At 29.3% G+C, this 19711-nt stretch overlaps 2 protein-coding genes across 3 annotated transcripts; both read left to right on the plus strand.

The window, feature by feature from the left end:
- Positions 1 to 1536: 1536 nt before the first annotated feature.
- LOC105958298 (uncharacterized) lies at positions 1537 to 10896 on the plus strand. 2 transcript variants are annotated; one of them, XM_088819923.1, is made up of 5 exons: positions 1537 to 1920; positions 8725 to 8776; positions 8910 to 9194; positions 9305 to 10183; positions 10769 to 10896. In XM_088819923.1, exons 2-5 carry the CDS (start codon positions 8734 to 8736, stop codon positions 10864 to 10866), a joined length of 1305 nt encoding a protein of 434 aa, XP_088676049.1. In that variant the 5' UTR covers positions 1537 to 1920; positions 8725 to 8733; the 3' UTR covers positions 10867 to 10896. The 2 variants fall into 2 exon arrangements, with proteins under 2 accessions (XP_088676049.1, XP_012837761.2); XM_012982307.2 differs by having other exon boundaries at positions 1543 to 1920; positions 8722 to 8776.
- Positions 10872 to 14349, plus strand: LOC105958267 (uncharacterized). Its single transcript, XM_088819922.1, has one exon. The coding sequence runs from the start codon at positions 10910 to 10912 to the stop codon at positions 14264 to 14266; it is 3357 nt and encodes a 1118-aa protein (XP_088676048.1). The 5' UTR covers positions 10872 to 10909; the 3' UTR covers positions 14267 to 14349.
- The last annotated feature ends 5362 nt before the right edge of the window (positions 14350 to 19711 follow it).

Here is a 19711-nt window from a genome sequence, read left to right on the forward strand (position 1 = left end):
ATGCATGAGCGCCGCATGACAATTATCCGTCTTAGAGAGAAGATCTTCTATTGAGTCGTTATTCAGCTGCTCGGACCATTGGTACGGTTTTTGATAATATTCTCACATTCATTCCGTCTGATCCATATAGCTTCAAATCGAAACGGTCGACCTTTTCTCTCCAATCGAGAAAGCTCTGGGTTTTGGTGCGTGAGTAAGATCGGAACATGGTCAGATCCTCCCAACTCAAGGTGATATGAACTTAAAGATTAATCAGTGTACATTGTTGAGTATAGGTAGAAAATAAAAAAAAATCTATAACTAATGTACTTGTACTATCAAAATTTTATTAATAGTAAATGGCATACAGGCCCATGATAAGAGTCTAATTAGAAATGAGACATCCAACATTTTTGTCTTGTAAATAAATCCACCGCATTCGACCCTATTTGCAAATAAAGAAAAACATTTTTATATATATCAAAATTATCCCAACTCATTGAAACATTAATATGAACTCCAATTTCATAAAATACCATTAAAATAACTATTATCTCATTTCCTTTTATCATCCAATCTTGACAAAGATATTATTTCCTTGATTCACAGCGGGAATAATAATATAATTTCGGAAACACAATCACGGGACACATTAATTAATTAATTAATTAATTATCTGTATATAAACCTGCAGTGTCATTCAAACAAGTCGTACATTTCAACAAAGAGAAGAGCATATATACATATACATACACATATAGATACACTGACAGTATGAAGTCAAATAACCTAATTTGCTTCATGATCCCGGCTTTATTTTGCATGTTTCTTATTGTGACCACGAGTATCGATGCATCATCTGCTTCAGACAACGGCTTGAAGGAATCAGAAACCACCGCCACAGCGGCGAGGAGGGTGTTGCAAGGGTCGGCGCCGCCGAATTGCGCCGGAAAATGCGGTGGCTGCCCGACATGCGGTAGGGCTCTCAAGGAAGTCGAACCTGGTGTGTACGTGTGGGTGTGCGCTTGCCAGTAGAATATATATATCATATATATATATATATATATATATATATATATATATATATATATATATATGCCCATTTATTATATATAATTAATTGTTGGATGGATCGATCGATCATCACTTTTCTTTTTTCTATCAGTAATAAATATTATTTTTTCGCGATATATATTTGTTTCAACTGTTGAATAATTCACATGCACGATCATCAAATATGATATAAATTTGAAGAAATTTAATTAATAATCAATTTTTAAACTAATTAGTAATTCTGTACAAATAACTACTTCCTTCTAGTTCTCGGTACCATTTTATGTGAATATTCCCTTCCTTTTTCCTTTTTCCTTTTCCTTTAAAAGCACGAAAGTTTTTTTGTTTCTTAACTTTTATGTCGTTCCTATTATACCCCTCCGAATAAAATCAATCAAAATCTGCTATCCATAGACAGTTACATATTTTCTTAATTCCATGAGTTATTATATCTCCTGGTGGTTACATGGTGCCTCATAAATTCATATTCAATTCAAGGCTTTTAATACAGTGTATATGATGAGTGAACTTGTAACATATATCAACGTCCATTTGATAAACCCTTTGTCTTGTTAAACTTGAAACTCCCAATTTTTTTTCCAGCGAGGCCTTCCATATTGAAAGCTAAATTTCATTTTATTTTTTGTGTTGTGAAATAATTCAAAGGTAGATTTCGGAGTTAGTGTTTTTTTTTGTAAGTGTTTCTCTTAATTCTTTCTTAACTTTATGTTCAAATATTTCCTCATTTAAATTTTTTTTTTGGTGTTGCAGTTATAACACCTTCTCAATTCGCTGCAAATTCCCAACAGCCAGTATACCATCACAAAACGATTCCTATTACACAATATACCGTCACAGACGTTGTCAAATTCGTGCGGCTAATTAAAGGTAAAATATACTTTTTCTGTTATGTTCGACTTTTTAATTGATATACCGTCACAGACGTTGACAAATTCGTGCGGCCAATTAAAGGTAAAATATACTTTTTATGTTATGTTCGACTTTTTAATTGATATACCGTCAGACGTTGACAAATTCGTGCGGCCAATTAAAGGTAAAATATATATACTTTTTCTGTTATGTTCGACTTTTTAATTGATGGATTGTCTTCGCTTTGATGTCTCCATATTTATTTTTTGTAGCCATTTATCCCACCATGAACGAATTTATGAAAGAATTAGTTTATATTCCTTTCGTTACATAAAGATACATTGCATTATTTCATTTATGAATGCTGAAATTATTTTTAAAAGGAAGCAGATATCTAACAGAGTATTCCTCTTTGTGTGTGTATTTGGTTTTTAATTATTACTAGTAATTCACCCGTGCGATGCACGGGATCAACTTTTTTTAGAAAAAAATTTGGATAAAATAAAAAGAACGAAAAATTTGAACAGTTGATATACATGTAAATATTACAAATGAAAATGTTTTATTGAATCAAGATATACATTTATTTGTGATTTACCTTCATATTCGCTGAAAATATTTTGTGCACACAACATTGCTCGTAATTTAGTCATATCGCCCGATTCTGAATTGATAGATATATTTATCTCAAATCTACTTTTAACTCTAGACATTGTGGCGTACAATTATCTATGCCACCCTAATATTAACACTAATATTACTAACAACAACCACTACTGCTACTAATATTAAAACCAACATTGATAATGCACCAAAAGGCGAATCCCTCGCCCCCAGGGCCCCCATCCCTTGACCCGACAAGGATTGATGGAGGATGTAAATCATGGTAACTCAACGGCCCGTTAAGGTAGCGGATCCGGACCTGGTGCCCATAAGGAACCAACCCTCATTTGGAGTTGAAATTCCCACACTGCGGCTGCCAGGATTCGATCCTAGGACATTGCACCAACTTACCACCTCAGGATAATGCTAATACAATACTAATATTAATACTAAAACCAACATTAATAATAGTATAATACTAATATTAATACCAATCCTAATATTAATACGATGATTAATACTACTATTAATATCAACACTAATATTAATAATAATACGCCTATTCGAATACGAATATTTAATGTTAAAACTAATACGCCAATATTTATACGAACAATAATAATAATACTAATACTAATGCTAATACTAATATTAATACTAATACTAATACTAATACTAATACTAATATAAATATTAATATTAATATTAATATTAATATTAATATTAAGACTAATGCTAATGCTAATGTTAATGTTAATACGCCAATACTAATATGAATTTGAATCCTAATAATAATTTAATAATGATAATAATAATAATAATAATGATAATAACTATGATAATAATACTGATATTGATATCGATACTGATAATGATACTATTACTGATATTAATACTGATACTAATACTAATATACATATTGATACACATACACATATTGATACTGATATTGATATTGATACCGGTACCGATACCCATACTGATACTGATACTAATATACTAATACCAATACTAATACCAATATTAATATTCATACCAATAGTCATACCAATAATCATACATATATTGATACATATATTGATACTGATACTCATACTCATACTGAGACTCATGTTGTTATTGATAATGATATTAATACTGATAGTGATACTGATACAATAATGATATTGATAGTAATACTGATACTGATACTAATACTAATATCATACTAATACTAATACTAATACTTATACTAATACTAATACTAATACTAATATTAATATTGATACAAATATTAATACTACTATTTATACTAATATTGATACTGATACTATTACTAATACTTATATTAATACTAATAATAATACTAATACTAATACAACGATAAATATTAATAATAATACTAATACATTGTTCTAGTACTTCACCCGTGCGTTGCACGGGGTATTCGTCGTAAAAAATAATATTTTATTTAAAAAAGAGTCCTCGAAATAGTAAGATCAATGATATGCAATACAAATTAGTAGAAAGTAAAAGAAAATAAAAAAAATATATTCTATATTGTGTAACTAATGAATACCAGTATCAATACCAATATGAATACAAATACCAATACTATTACCGTTATCATTACCATCACGAATATCAATACCATTACCATGACCATTACCATTGAAGTTACCGTCACCAATACCAATACCATTACCATTTTCATTACTAATGCTAAAACTAATACTAATATGATAATAATACTATTACTATTAGCGTTAGTAATTCTAATGTTATTGCTAATCCTAATCCTGGTGTTAACACTAATCTTAATTCTAATACTAATCTCATTCATTGTTCTAATCCAAATTGTAATCCTAATGGTAATGACAATCTTAATTTTAACACTAATTTTAATTATAATCTTAATCCTAATAATAATACGAATCATAATTCCAATCCCTATAGAAATGCAATATGCTAATACTAACGGTAATTTTAATACCAATCTTTATATGCTAATGCTAATGGTAATGCAAATCCTAATTCTAATTATAATTCTAATCATAATGCCGATATTAATACTAATCCTAATTATAATGCTAATCTGAATACTAATATTCATACTAATATCAATTCTAATATGTTAATACTAATTCTAATCTTAATCATAATACTAAGTAACACTAATACTAATACTTATATGCTAATGCTAATACTAATCCTAATATACTAATATTATTACTAATATTAATTCGCTAGTGTTATTAATATACAAATGGTAATACTAATACTAATACTAAGATAATAATACTAATACTAATATACTAATATACTAATACGAAAATACTAATAGTGATACTAATATACTAATACTAATACTAATACTAATATTAATACTAATATACTAATACCAATACTAATATACCAATACCAATATCAATACCAATACCAATACCAATATCAATACCAATACCAATATATACCCATACCAATACACATACCAATACCAATACCAATACCAATACCAATACCAATACCAATACTAATACAATTATCAATACCAATATATACCAATACCAATACCAATACCAATATCAATATCAATACAAATTCAATTTCAATAACATTACCGATACTAATACCAATATCAATAAAAATACTAATATTAATATCAATATCAATACCATTATCAATACCATTATCATTACCATTACCATTACCATTACCATTACCATTACCATTACCATTACAATTATCGTTATCATTACTGTTACCATTGCCATTACCATCACCAATACTAATATCATTAGCATTACCATTACCATTATCATTACCATTACCATTACCAATACTAACATCAATACCAGGATCAATATCAATATTATAGGACCAATATCAATATTGATACCAATATCAATCATTACCATTACCTTTACCTTTACAATTACCATTACCATTACTAATACTAATAGTAATATACTAATATTAAGACTAATATGATAATAATACTATAACTATTAGTAATTCTAATGACAATCCTAATCATAGTACTAACATTAATCATAATCCTAACAAAAATACTAATACTAACCCTAATTGTAATCCTAATACTAATTTCAATTATAATTTTAATCCTAATCATAATCCCAATCCTAATCATAATAGTAATGCAAATCTTAATTCTAATATTAATTCTAATTATAATCCTAATTCTAATAATAATACGAATCATAATTCTAATCATTATAGAAATGCAAATATGCTAATGCTAACACTAATATGCTAATGCTAAGGACAATGCTAATGCTAATTTTCAATAATAATTCTAATCATAATGCTAATACTAATATGGACCATAATTATAATGTTAATATTCATACTAATATGCATACTGATATTCATATTAATATTAATTGTAATATGCTAACGGTAATGCTAATGCTAATCATAATCTTAATCCTAATGCTAATACAAATATTAGTATTAATAATAATACTAAACTAATACTAATATGCGAATTCTAATGCCAATACTAATGCTAATCCTAATATACTAATGCTAATGTTAATCCAAAGATACTAATTCTAATCTTAATATACTAATGCTAATTATGATTCTAATTCTACTGCTACTAATTGACAACTAATTGAGCCACCTAATCCGAGAAAAGTGAAGCCACAATAAAATACATAATTTATCCTATTTTATGATCCATATAATATGGAAAAAAAATATAATTATGAAAAAATATGTAAAAATTGTCATGATTTGATATATACAGATAATCTGGAACGAAAAATAAAAAATACAGTTGATTTGAATGAATCATATCTTAAAATAGAGCTAATTGAATATATATATATATATATATATATATATATATATATATATATATATATATATATATATATATATATATATATATATATATATATATATATATATATATATATATTTGTTTTGTTTTTTGAAAGAGAAAGTAATACTCATATGGAAATTTTATCTATTGCAAAAAAAAATATTATATATTTTTCAGAAAAAAGGAAAGAATTTTTTTTATTGTACATTATTGAATTTTATTAATATATGATTATATTTTATGAAATGAAATAGTGAAATAATAAAAATATTTATATGTTGTAGTTTAAAAAAAATATAATTTATTGAATGCATATTCCGATATTCTATGATTACGAAAATTAAAAAAATATGTATATATTTAATTATTAAAATTAGTCGATTATTACAATGAAAAAAATTCCTAAAATTTATATGTATATTCATAAAAAATAGACGTTCAAACGAATATATTTGAATATTCTTAATGTTAATGTAGTAATTTATCCAAAAAAAAAATAAGATTGAAACATAAAATAGAAAAGTATAATGAATGTAAAATATGTTAACTATAAGAAAATAAAATAAAACTCCAAAATAGCACTAATTAAGCAAATGTACATAAATTGTTTGTCTTTATTATTAAAAAAAACATTCAAAAGATGATACATGTCAATTGTGGTGAAACTTGTACATGCAACAATATTGTCCAATCCTCTTTTCAAATTGAAAATCAAAGAAAAATAAAAAAAACTCTTTGATTTCCACGTTTCCACATGTAATACATGATTCAATGTCGATTTCTTTCATTTCTGTTTGACAAAACAATAATCGATTTTTGGATAAAGATAAATATATAAGTCAATTAAAGTAAAAAAACAAAATACAAACTTTTACATAGAAAAAATAAATAAATGAAATTACAAAAATTATATGCAAACCGTAACAATGTAGCACATATGACATAAGTTGGATTCGTAAACAACACCTGCAAGAAATACATAAAGAAAAAGTATTAGCATAGTTCTGCTGTTAAATAAAAATATTAAACGGATTTAAACCATCTAAATTAAATTATAATACGATAAATGCATAAAATCAATTGAAAAAAAATTACAAAAAAAAAAAAACCAAAAAGAGAAAACGAAAAACGAAAAACAAAAGCAACTCGAATGGAATGGATGAAGAAGAATAGCGTATGGTGAAATAAATAGATGGGGGTTTATATAGTTTTGATAAGTATATAGTAATTAGGAAATTTTTTTAATTCAAATTTCAAACATAATTATAGTTGGGAAAAAAAAGGTAAGAAATCAAATCAATTCAATTCGGATGATTTAATTACTATTGATTAGGAATTAATTTTAAAATATTAAACAATATTTATGGTTATTGAATATTTTCATTAAACTAACAATATCATTAAATATAATCATCTTAAATAGGTAAGAAATCAAATTTCATATCATAAAATGTATATTCTTACTTTAGAAATTTTAAAATAAATAAAATATACTCGTTTTTTTTTTGTCCTTTTTTTTCTATTTTAATAATAAAATTATAAATTTCATAATATATTATTAATATGTTAATTTGAAATCGAATTTTAATGCATTATTAAACAATATTAATATATTATTTTAATTTCTTTTATTGAATGGATATTCGAATATTCCAGAATATTGAAAAAAAATTGTATTTCTTTATTTTAATATTTGAATATTAAAAAAAATGTTTTTTTTTTCTGAAAATTATTTGAATATTCTGATTTTTTTTTTAAAAAGACTACCAATAAATATATTTTGAAATACTGGAAATGCAAATAAGATTTTTTATTTCGAATTTATAAAATATTAATTTCGGAAATAATATATATACACGTGGTAATTGTTAAAATGAGTGTATATATGTTAAATAGGAAATAACTTAAATACATACCAAAATAAAATTGACAACACATCAATTGAAGAATCCACCTCATCAATTGAACTCCAACTAAGCAATTTTGATAAATGACATCATCATTTGCCACATGTCAATCATTGAGGGCATAGATCCTCTTTTTATATTATATATAGATTATTATTACGATTTTTTTAAAACCATACTCGAACACATGAAATAAAAATATGAAATTATTTACATATATATTGAGTTAATTAAGATAGAGTAATTAGAAATAGTTACATAACTACAAATGAATGCTTTACATATGTATTTACTTAACACAGACAGATTAAGATGAGCTATTAAAAAATTTCATCCTAAATGGAAATGGACGTATAGATTATGTTACGAATGCAAGGTAGAATACATTTTCTTCTTAGTGTTGATTTTAGATAAACATGATACAATTAAAGTGATTGTAATGATTTCCCCCCCCCCTTAATTTGCATGTTTTTTTGTAAGGAGTTTTCCAAAATGGTGATGCATCAGCAAGATGTTCTCTCGAACTCAAGCTCAGGTACAGTTGATATATTTTAAATTATTGCTTCAGACAAGTTAATATATTTTCATTTTTTTGCTTCATACAATTAAGTGATATTATGAAGTCATTGATATCTTTTTTCTTTTCTTAATTTTTTTTTTCGTGATAGATGTATTACGTCAACGAAGACGAGATATAATGAAGAGAAAGTATGCCAGTTTAAGCGCCACGGAGAAACAAGAATATATTAATAAAGTGAAGCAACGGAGACAATCAAATACTGTACCTAAACCAACATCCAAGTTGAAGAACAATAAGTACAAGAATCTATCTCCGGAAGAAAAAAGAAATTACATTCAACATGTTACCGAATCAAGAAAGCAACGACAAGCAAGAAATTATGCGTCAGTTTCAAGCCTTCTCAGCGCTCAAATGATCCCGTATGAATCAGAAGGTTATTGTTCTTAAATCTTCCATTGTATAAAACAATTATATAATAAAATATTTTACTGTCATAGAAGCATATTAATAAATATAAAATTTATTTATGTATATTTCCCGCAGGTTCTGTTTCGTATGATCCAGTATACTCTGAATTGCATGAGTTAAAATCAATGCCCGAATGTATCCATTGTGGTGCTGTCAGATTTGAATACGAGCCTCCAACGTTTTGTTGTGGAAATGGAAAAATCAAACTTGCACCTATTGAAGTTCCAGATGATTTGTACGAGTTATTTACCTCTCAAATAGAAGATGCAGTTGAATTTCGAAACAACATCCGCGTCTTCAATTGCATTTTTTCGTTCACCTCATTTGGTGTCAAGTTAGATAAGGAGCTTGCATCTGCACGACGTGGAGTTTATACTTTCCGAGCACAAGGAATGGTTTATCATGACCTTCCAGGACTATATCCAACTGAAGAAGGTCCAAGCAACTTTCAGTTGTATTTTGTTGATACTGACAATGAGGTTGATAACCGGTTGAAGGTACTACAAAATCCATCTTTATCAGGAGATACTGTGGAGCGACTTATCCAAATCTTGGAGGTAAATCCATATGCAAAAATCTTCAGAAGATTAAAGGACTATCCTGCCATGGATGACGTTCAACTCCATATATCTAAAGATGTGAGATTAGATCAAAGAGTATATAATGCTCCAGGAGCGGATCAAGTTGCAGCTATATGGGTTGAAGGAAATAATGAAAATATACCCTTTGAACATAACATCATAGTTCATGCACATTCAGGTCATAAACATAGAATAAGACACTATTATGGATGTTATGACCCATTGCAGTATCCACTTCTTTTCCCGAAGGGTGACACTGGCTGGCACCAGAATATTTTCAAAATTGGTACAAAAAAATCAAAACATTCAAGACAAAGTGGCTCTGGGCAGTTGATGCTTACAAATGATGAGGCCTGCACACGAAAACAACAAGGTAAAATTCAAATCAATTATTTAGGACCTTTTCATTATTTATTATAATATTAATTACTACCAATTGATATATGCTGAAGTAAAATGTCAGTTTTTGTATTTGAAATTAGTTCAATGAATAGACTATGTTCATTGATGTACTAATACTACGAATATTATGTATTGCTTTTACTGAGAATTGTTAGTACATTTACAATAGTAATTCAGTTTATTCATACATGTTTGTAGTTTGGACCATGTTCAGATAATTTTTATATACGTTTAGATTTATGGACGCTCATTTATATAGTAGGGAGACAGATAAAAAAATAAAAAATAAATCCTCAATCCTCAAGCATAAAGTCAGGGTAGAGAATGTAACATGTGGCATTTAGTATGATGAAAATATTTTAACTGAAATGAATGTTTCTAAGATTTCTAGGTTTCCTTTCACCCGTGAAATTTCTACAATTTTTTTTAATATAATTATAATCATAATTATTGCCAACTAAATTATCTAATATTCGATGTATAATGTGTCGATTTATTTAATTTGTTTCACTTTAATCTATTGATCACCGTATAACATTCAATAACAATACCTTAGGGGATGGTCCTTCTACGACTACTCAACAAATCTTCACTTCTGTGGAGGAAGTTCTTTCCCAAGAACATGAACAAGGTAATCTTTACTTTATACATTAAACATTAAATTACCGTTGGTCATTCTCATAGAGGAAATAATAGAATGGATAAATTTCCTCTTGTTATTTTATTGGTATTTGCAGTAATATCCGGTGAAGACAATGAAAAAGTCTCATGTCGAGAATATAGTTGCTACCGACTTCAGATCAGAAGTTCAAGACAATCTACCCTACTTTTTGCTGGAAGATTGTTGCAACAATATGCCGTTGACATGTATATAAAACTAGAGACAACACGGCTAGATTATTGTCAACGAAACCAAGCAAATTTGAGGGCCGAGCTTTACCAAGGGATTGTGGATAGTGTATCGAAAGGAGAAAGTAGGGGAAGCGAAGTTGGAAAAAGAATCGTTCTTCCTCCATCTTTTATTGGGGGTCCAAGAGATATGCGCCGCAGATATCTAGACGCGTTGGCATTAGTTCAAAAATTCGGAAAACCTGATCTTTTCATTACAATGACCTGTAATCCAGATTGGAGTGAGATTAAAGAAAAATTGTACGTTGGTCAACGGGCTCAAGACCGTCCAGATTTGACAGCCAGAGTATTTCGAGCAAAGTTGCAAGATTTAAAGGATCAACTATTCAAAAAGGAAATTTTTGGAAAAGTGGCAGCACATGTTCATGTAATTGAGTTTCAGAAAAGGGGACTGCCACATGCTCATATGTTGATAATTTTAAAGTCAGAATACAAAATTACAACTCCAGAACAATTCGACCGATTTGTTTGTGCTGAGCTTCAAGATGAAGAAAAACACCCTGAACTCAATGAATTAGTGCTAAAGCACATGATGCATGGACCATGTGGAGATTTGAACTTAAAGAACTCTTGTATGGTTGATGGAAAATGTAAATACCACTATCCACGACCGTACTGTGAAAGTACAATACAAGGTAAAGATGGTTATCCTATTTATAAAAGAACAAAAAATGGTCCGGCATTTGAAGTACGTAAGGCAAAGCTAGATAACCAATGGGTGGTACCTTACAATCCATATTTGTTATCGAGATATAATTGCCATATCAATGTTGAGATTTGTTCAGGAGTGACAGCGGTGAAATATCTTTACAAGTACATCTATAAAGGACACGATAGAGTGGCAGTTCATATAAGCCACAACGATGAAGAAATGGTCATTGATGAAATTAAACAATTCCAAGATGCTCGGTGGGTTTCTGCTCAAGAAGCAATGTGGAGAATTTTTGAGTTCAATTTAAATGAAATATACCCTGCAGTTATTAATCTGCCTCTTCATTTGCCAAATCAGCAGTCTGTAACTTATTGGACAAATCAAAATTTAGAGAATATTTTGGGATGGGATCAAACCTCAAAGACAATGTTGACAGAGTATTTTTCCATGTGTGCAAAAAGTGCAGATGCAAAAAAGTACCTGTATAGAGAATTTCCAGAACATTATGTATGGGATAAGAAATACAAATGTTGGAACGAGAGAAAGAAAAGAGATGTTATAGGACGGATAAATGGGGCAAATCCTATAGAAGGAGAACGATTTTATCTTCGGTTACTCTTGAATCATGTTAGAGGGCCAACATCTTTTCAGGATCTGCTAACTGTTAATCATATGAGATGCTCAAACTTCAAAGAGGCTGCCCAAAGAAGAGGATTAATGGAGTCCGATCAAAGTATAGTTGAATGTTTAAATGAAGCAATATCTTTTCAAATGCCGCATGAGCTAAGAAGATTATTTGCTATCATATTGGTTTATTGTGCACCGACAAATGTGAAGGATCTATGGGATACTTACTTCGATCCAATGTCCGAGGACTTCAAAAGAGAACCAGGAACCACATATAAACTACAAGTCATGAAAACTTTAAAAAGCTTAAAGTTTTTCTTGGAGAGTATGGGAAAAAAAATCAATTCCTATGATCTTCCTCTAATTCCAACAGAGTTGAATGATGTCCTGGATGATTTACCGAGAGAGATAGAAGATGAAATGTCAATTGTAATACCTGAAGAAGATTTGGAAGCAGAACTTAAGCTGAATTCTGAGCAACACAAAGCCTTTTTGACAATCTTAGATTGTATACAAAAAGGAAAAAGTGGTATTTTCTTTATTGATGGGCCAGGTGGAACAGGGAAAACATTTCTCTATCGTGCCTTGTTAGCTCGTGTTAGATCGAACAAACAGATAGCAATTGCAACAGCAACATCAGGAGTTGCTGCTTCAATAATGCCTGGTGGACGAACAGCGCATTCCCGATTTAAAATACCAATAGATGCAAGTGACTCAACAGAGTGTTCTTTATCGAAACAAAGTGGAGCTGCAGAGCTATTGCGTAGAGCAAAATTACTGATATGGGATGAAGCACCAATGGCTAAACGGTGGGCTATTGAGAATGTCGATAAATGCCTTCAAGATATAATGGGAAATGATCAACACTTTGGTGGAAAAGTTATCGTGTTTGGTGGAGATTTCCGACAAGTATTACCCGTTGTTCCTAGAGGAACGATTAACCAAACAATTTATGCGAGTTTGGTCAAATCATCTCTATGGGGAAAAATGAAAAAGTTTACTTTGTCCACAAATATGAGGGCCAAAACTGATCCAAAGTTCTGTGAGTTCTTGCTTAGAGTTGGAAATGGTGAAGAACCAGCTGATGCCGAAGGGAATATCAAAATTCCACAACAGATGATTATTCATTATGATAATGATGAAGACTCGATACAACGACTTATTATGGCTATCTTTCCATCTCTAAGTAATAATTCTCATTCTGCTGCTTACATGACAAGCCGGGCTATACTCACAACAAGAAATGAGAATGTGGACAAATTGAATGAGAAATTGATATCTTTGTTTCCTGGGGAAGGAAGATCATTTCATAGTTATGATGAAGCGATTGATGATGTAAACAACTATTACGAAGAGGAATTTCTTAATTCTTTATCCCCGAATGGTCTCCCTCCTCATAAGTTGTTACTCAAAATAAATTGTCCAATCATTCTTCTAAGGAACCTAGACCCATCAAACGGATTATGCAATGGTACAAGAATGGTCTGCAGAAATTTCAAGGATAACGTAATTGATGCAGAGATAGTCTTTGGGCAACATAGTGGAAAACATGTATTTATACCTAGAATACCACTTTCCCCAGCTGAGAATGAAGGTTATCCATTTAAGTTTAAGCGGAAACAGTTTCCGGTAAGACTTTGCTTTGCCATGACAATTAATAAAGCGCAGGGACAAACAATTTCAAATGTAGGTGTATATTTGCCTCAGTCCGTTTTCTCACATGGCCAATTATATGTTGCCTTATCAAGAGGAATTTCAATGTCCACTACGAAAGTGTTAATCAAACCAGACACTCCAGGCATTAGAGGAAAAACGACGACAAAGAATGTGGTGTACAAGCAAGTGTTGGCTGCTGGTAAATTTTAATTTACTTCTAATATTTGCAATATATCATTTGTTATTGAAAATAACTAATGTTGTATCTGCATGTAGCAGGTTGTATCACAAATGGGTAATATGATGATGAAGAATAGTCATAATGTGAAAATTAATTTTATTTTAATTTTTTTCAATTTAAGCAATCATGGTCTTATTGAACATTTTCTATTCTTATGTATCAATTTATCTCATTGGAACAGGCATGATGATATAAGAACTACAGTAAGACGAATATCTTCAGTCTTGTGCGAAGAGCTTCACAGAAGATTTGTTTTGGCTTGACTAGCGAATATAGCATTAAATAATGAATTCTATCCGATTTAGTTCGTTTTGGTTGATTTCATGAATATAAAAACATAAATTTTACTTTCTTCACTATTCTATGAACCTGTTATTGTAAGTTACACAACAAAGGCTGCTCATTATGCTTTGTTTGCCATTTTCGCTTTTCTCTCAATATCAGAGCTTTTGATATTTTATGAAGCAACATAATTTACTAATTCAAAAACTTGCTATACATGTCCTTATTCCAGGGAACGAAAATATAGAACTGCATTATTTGTAATACTCTGTTAACATTTGTTTATGTACCTTGGGACAGAAAAAAAAAAATATTACTAAGATTATGTATTCGGGAGAATTATACTTTTGGTCCCTCATGTTTGGCCTGATTTCACTTTTGTTCCGCCTTGTTTCAAAGAGAACAAGGTTCACCTCCAAGTTATATGTCCGTTAGCAATTAACGGAAAACACTATTTAGGGGTGAAATTTGAAATTTTAAAAACTTTTGGGGCTGAAAATAATTATTAATTTAAAATAGACTACTTATAATTTTTAATAATAAAAAAAGAAATTAACGAAACAAATTAATTTTTAATATACTTAATATAACAGCTTGTCCCCCACCTGGGGGCCCTGCCGCAATTTTTTATTGTTTGACGAACTTTACTTTGGAGGACAACACCAAGATTGATTATTTGCAGTTTCACCCCACCTGGGGTCAAAACAATAATTTATGTTGGAGGACAACACCAAGATTCATTATTTGTAGTTTGACCCCCACCTGGGGTCAAAACAACAATTACCGTTATTTAATCATACTTAATATTTTGGACACCCACCTGGGGTCAAAACAACAATTACAATACTTAATATTTTTGACACCCACCTGGGGTCAAAACAACAATTACAGTTATTTAATCATACTTAATATTATTTTTAATTATACTGCTTATGATAAAAAATTAATAACAAAAAAATAAATTAACTAAACAATTTATGTTTAATTATACTCTATATTATTTTTAATTATACTACTTATAATAAAAAAGTTAATAATAAAAAATAAATTAGCTAAACAAATCATTTAGATTTATACTTAATATTATTATAATTATACTACTTATAATTATTTTTTTAATAATAAAAATTAAATGAACTAAATAAATTATTGTGAATTATACTTAATATTAGTTTTCATTAGACTACTTATGATTATTTTTTTAAGGGTAAATGGCAAATAGGCCCATGACAAGAGCACTTAATTAAAAGAGGGACATCCAACTTTTTTGTCTCTCAAATAAATCCACATCATTCAAACTTATTTGCAAAAAAAGGAAAATCCTATAATATATACCAAAATTACCCACAATTCATTCAAACCCAATTCGACTCCAATTTTATGATTTACACCACAATTTAGCCCAATTTCATCAATTAACCAAATTTAAATTTAATTTCAATTTTGACCCCAATTTATATCCGTCACCACCGGAGTCCGCCTGTCAGCCGCTGTTGGCCACCAATCTCCGGCGTTGACTTTTTTTCCCTCTTTTTTTTTTTTTCTTTTTTGAATTTTTTTTTTTTGAAATTTATTTCCGGTAGCACAACCGCCGTTGCTCGCTGGGTCTCCGGCGTTGACTTTTTTTTTTAATAATTTTGTTTTTTCTCAATTTTTTTTTTAATTAATATTAATGTCTTCACTACTAAATTACTGTCTCCAACAGTTATTTAACTGTCGGAGACAATAATTTAACTGTTAAATGACATTTTTTTTTCTTCAAAATATTTTAATTAATATTAATGTCTTGGTTGCTAAATTACTGTCACCAACAGTTGTTTAACTATCGTTGTCTCCAGCAGTTATTTAACTGTCGGAGACAGGAATTTAACTGTTAATTGATTTTTTTTTTTGTGAATTTTTTTTTTCCTTAAAAAACATTATTTAATTAATATTACTGTCTTGGCTGCTAAATTACGGTCTCCAACAGTAATTTAACTGTCTCAGACAGTTATATTAATAATATTACTGTTCGGGAAAATAATATACATTAGCCAAGACAGTAATATTAATTAAAAACAATTAAAAAAAAATCAACGACGTAATCTGGTCGGAAAAAAAAAATTCAGAAAAAAATTATTTTCTGAAAAAAAAATATTTTTTTCAAAAAATTATTATTTTGGGGGTTAATGTGATATATTTGTTTAAATCCGAGGACAATGTATAAATTAAGGAAGTTAGAGCATAATGGATGTAATTGATAAGAATTATATTATGGAGGGTATTTATTTGAAAGACTGTTTTTTTTTGGACCAATGTGCATTTAACTCCCTTATGATGGGCCTTTTTGTCATTCCCCCTTTTCTTAGTAATAAAAATAATAAAAAAATAAATTAACTAATTAAATTTCATTACTTAATATTATTAAAAAATTAATTATAAGTAGTCTATTTTAAATCTTTAATTAGTTTCAACCCCCAAAAAATTTACAATTTTAATTTTCGCCCCACAATAGTGTTTTCCGTTACTTGCTAACGGACATGTAACGGCGGGGACCAAAAGTAAAATCAGGCCAAACATGAGAGACCAAAAATGTAATTTTCCCAATATTCATTCATAACATAATAACATATACTAAAAGTCTAAAACCCAATTTACTTGTCAGTTCATTAAAAATTTAAAATAAACAAAAAAATAAGAAGAAACAAAATCTCTCATAAACAAATTATTGTAGGCTACAATAAAAGTCTCTCATAATTAAATACATTATAAACTGTTACAGTTTGATGGATAATAAAATGGATTTATTTATGATATCAGGAGCACACGATTCATCATAAACGTATTAAAATTAAAATAATTAATGACATCAATAGTAAAAGTGTAAGTTTAACAGTTAACTTTTATTTCTTATAAATCTTTCGAATTCTCAGAACATAAAAAAAAATAACATACCAATACCAAGAAAGTAACTTATCTATTCATTAGGACAAATAAAAGTAACAGACAAATAATGATTTCAAGTTTAAGAAGGGGCTGAGGAAATGAAAAGGCATTTATTTATCATACGCACAACAACTTTTACTATATATTCACACTCTAAAGAGTGGCATACTCACTAAAAATTCTGGTAAGTTTCTCCACTTTCATATATTCTACAGGGTATGGTAGAAGAATTTCATTGTAGTAAAATTAGTTAGGGGAGGTTGACATACTATTAATCTTTCTCAAAATACTTTTTGAAGTTTTATCTATCACCCACAAATTCTTTTTTTATGCATCACGATTCGTTTCATTAATCATTTCCATGTAAATTTCCCATTTTAATATTAATTCCTTGCGTCTGTGACTTTTGAAACAAAATAAAATCCCCGTCCCTTTATTTATTCGATTATGCACAATATAATCACTAGCTCCTAAACTTAAATTACATTATGCCCGTTATTCACTTCAATCTCACATTTAAAGTTTATTATTTTATTTTTTTCTTTTCAGCACATACACCACATGGTTTTCCTTTTTACGGTACATTTTTATTTTTTGTCCGACTGCTGGTCCCATGAGATTATTTGACTTAGTTCCTTTATTAAATTTAAATGATGTTTTCCTTTCTTACACAATTCTGTCGAATTAATTTTTTTCATGCAATTTCATATATACAGTATATCAAAAAAGTAGGACAACAAAGAAAGATGCCTGGAGATTCAGCAATTACTTTAAGGTCTTTACAAGTAGACCAAAAATCATGGACCGTTCGTCTAAGAGTATTAAGACCTGGGAGTGAAATAGCATGTGGAACAAATTTATTGTCAAGGATAAGGAAAATGATCATGGTTGATGAAGAAGTAAGCACACTTTTTTACAGCTTTTTTTTTTTTTTTTTTGAAAAAGAGAATGCTATAATATCATATTGCAACACATTATTTCACAGGGAACAAGGATTGGAGTCGTAATTTTCAAAGATGAAATCCAACAATTCAATCATATATTTGAGAATCACAAATCGTATGCTATCTCTAATGGACAAGTCCAACGGAGTAACCAGGATTACTTCAATGCACACCCACTAATGGAGTTGGTCCTCAAGAAGTACACAACCGTCAAGGAAATTGGTGAAACAATCAACGTAGATAGTACGATAGTCTACAACTTCATGAAGTTTCCAGACATAGATTCAACTATTCACAACAGGAAAGCAATAGGTAAAAAAATTCAAACCAATAAGCTCATAAATGCGTTATTATTTATTACAAACAAAACTCAATTCTTCTTCTCTCAGATGTCTGTGGAATTGTTATCAAGGTCAAGGACAAGAAAAAAACACATACTGCAAGAGGGGCTACTAAATATGTGCGAGAAATAACACTAATGGACAATGAGTAAGTAATTCATTAATATAAATTTACTTATATGTTTCATTTTATTAAATTTGGTTAGTACAGATGTCACTCGGTGATAGTTTCACTTTGGGAGGACATGGCAACAAATGAAGGAGGTGAACTTCAAGAAATTGCAGCTGAAAATCCCGTCATTTCACTAGCACAGGTCACAGCCAGAAAATACCAAGGTAATTAATTAGTAACTGTAATATCAAAATCGGGCTTTAACATAATCTCTAACCTATAAATATATTTATTAGGTGAATTACAGTTACAAACAACAATGGCGTCGATAATGCAGATTTACCCAACAAATGATGAAGTTCAACATCTTCAAGCATGGTACACGACCATACAATTCAATATATAAAATCAAGGTTCTGGTTAATTTTTCTTTTTTTCTTTATTCACAGGTTAGCCCAAATTAACGATCCATTGAAAATACAAGCATTAGCAATGAAGGAAAGGATAAAAAAGGCAAACAAAGTTACTCTTCATGAGATAATACATAACAGATTTTTACTATCTGAGGTGAGATCCAAAATAAATGAGTTAGCATGTCCTCATGTGATTAAAATCAAGCTAACTGATATTTTCTACTTTATAGGATGAATATTATTTCTTCAAAGCTACTGTTAATAAGGTAGAAAATAAATCATACATATGGTATGATTCATGCACAAAATGTAATTCAGCAATCTCCAAGAATGGTGATACAATGGCTTGCAGAAAATGCAACATCGAACCGTCGTAAACAACACCGAGGTACAAGAT

Source organism: Erythranthe guttata, chromosome 6, assembly GCF_056151865.1.
Source record: "Erythranthe guttata isolate IM_541 chromosome 6, IM_541, whole genome shotgun sequence".
In the NCBI taxonomy this organism is placed as follows: Eukaryota; Viridiplantae; Streptophyta; class Magnoliopsida; order Lamiales; family Phrymaceae; genus Erythranthe; species Erythranthe guttata.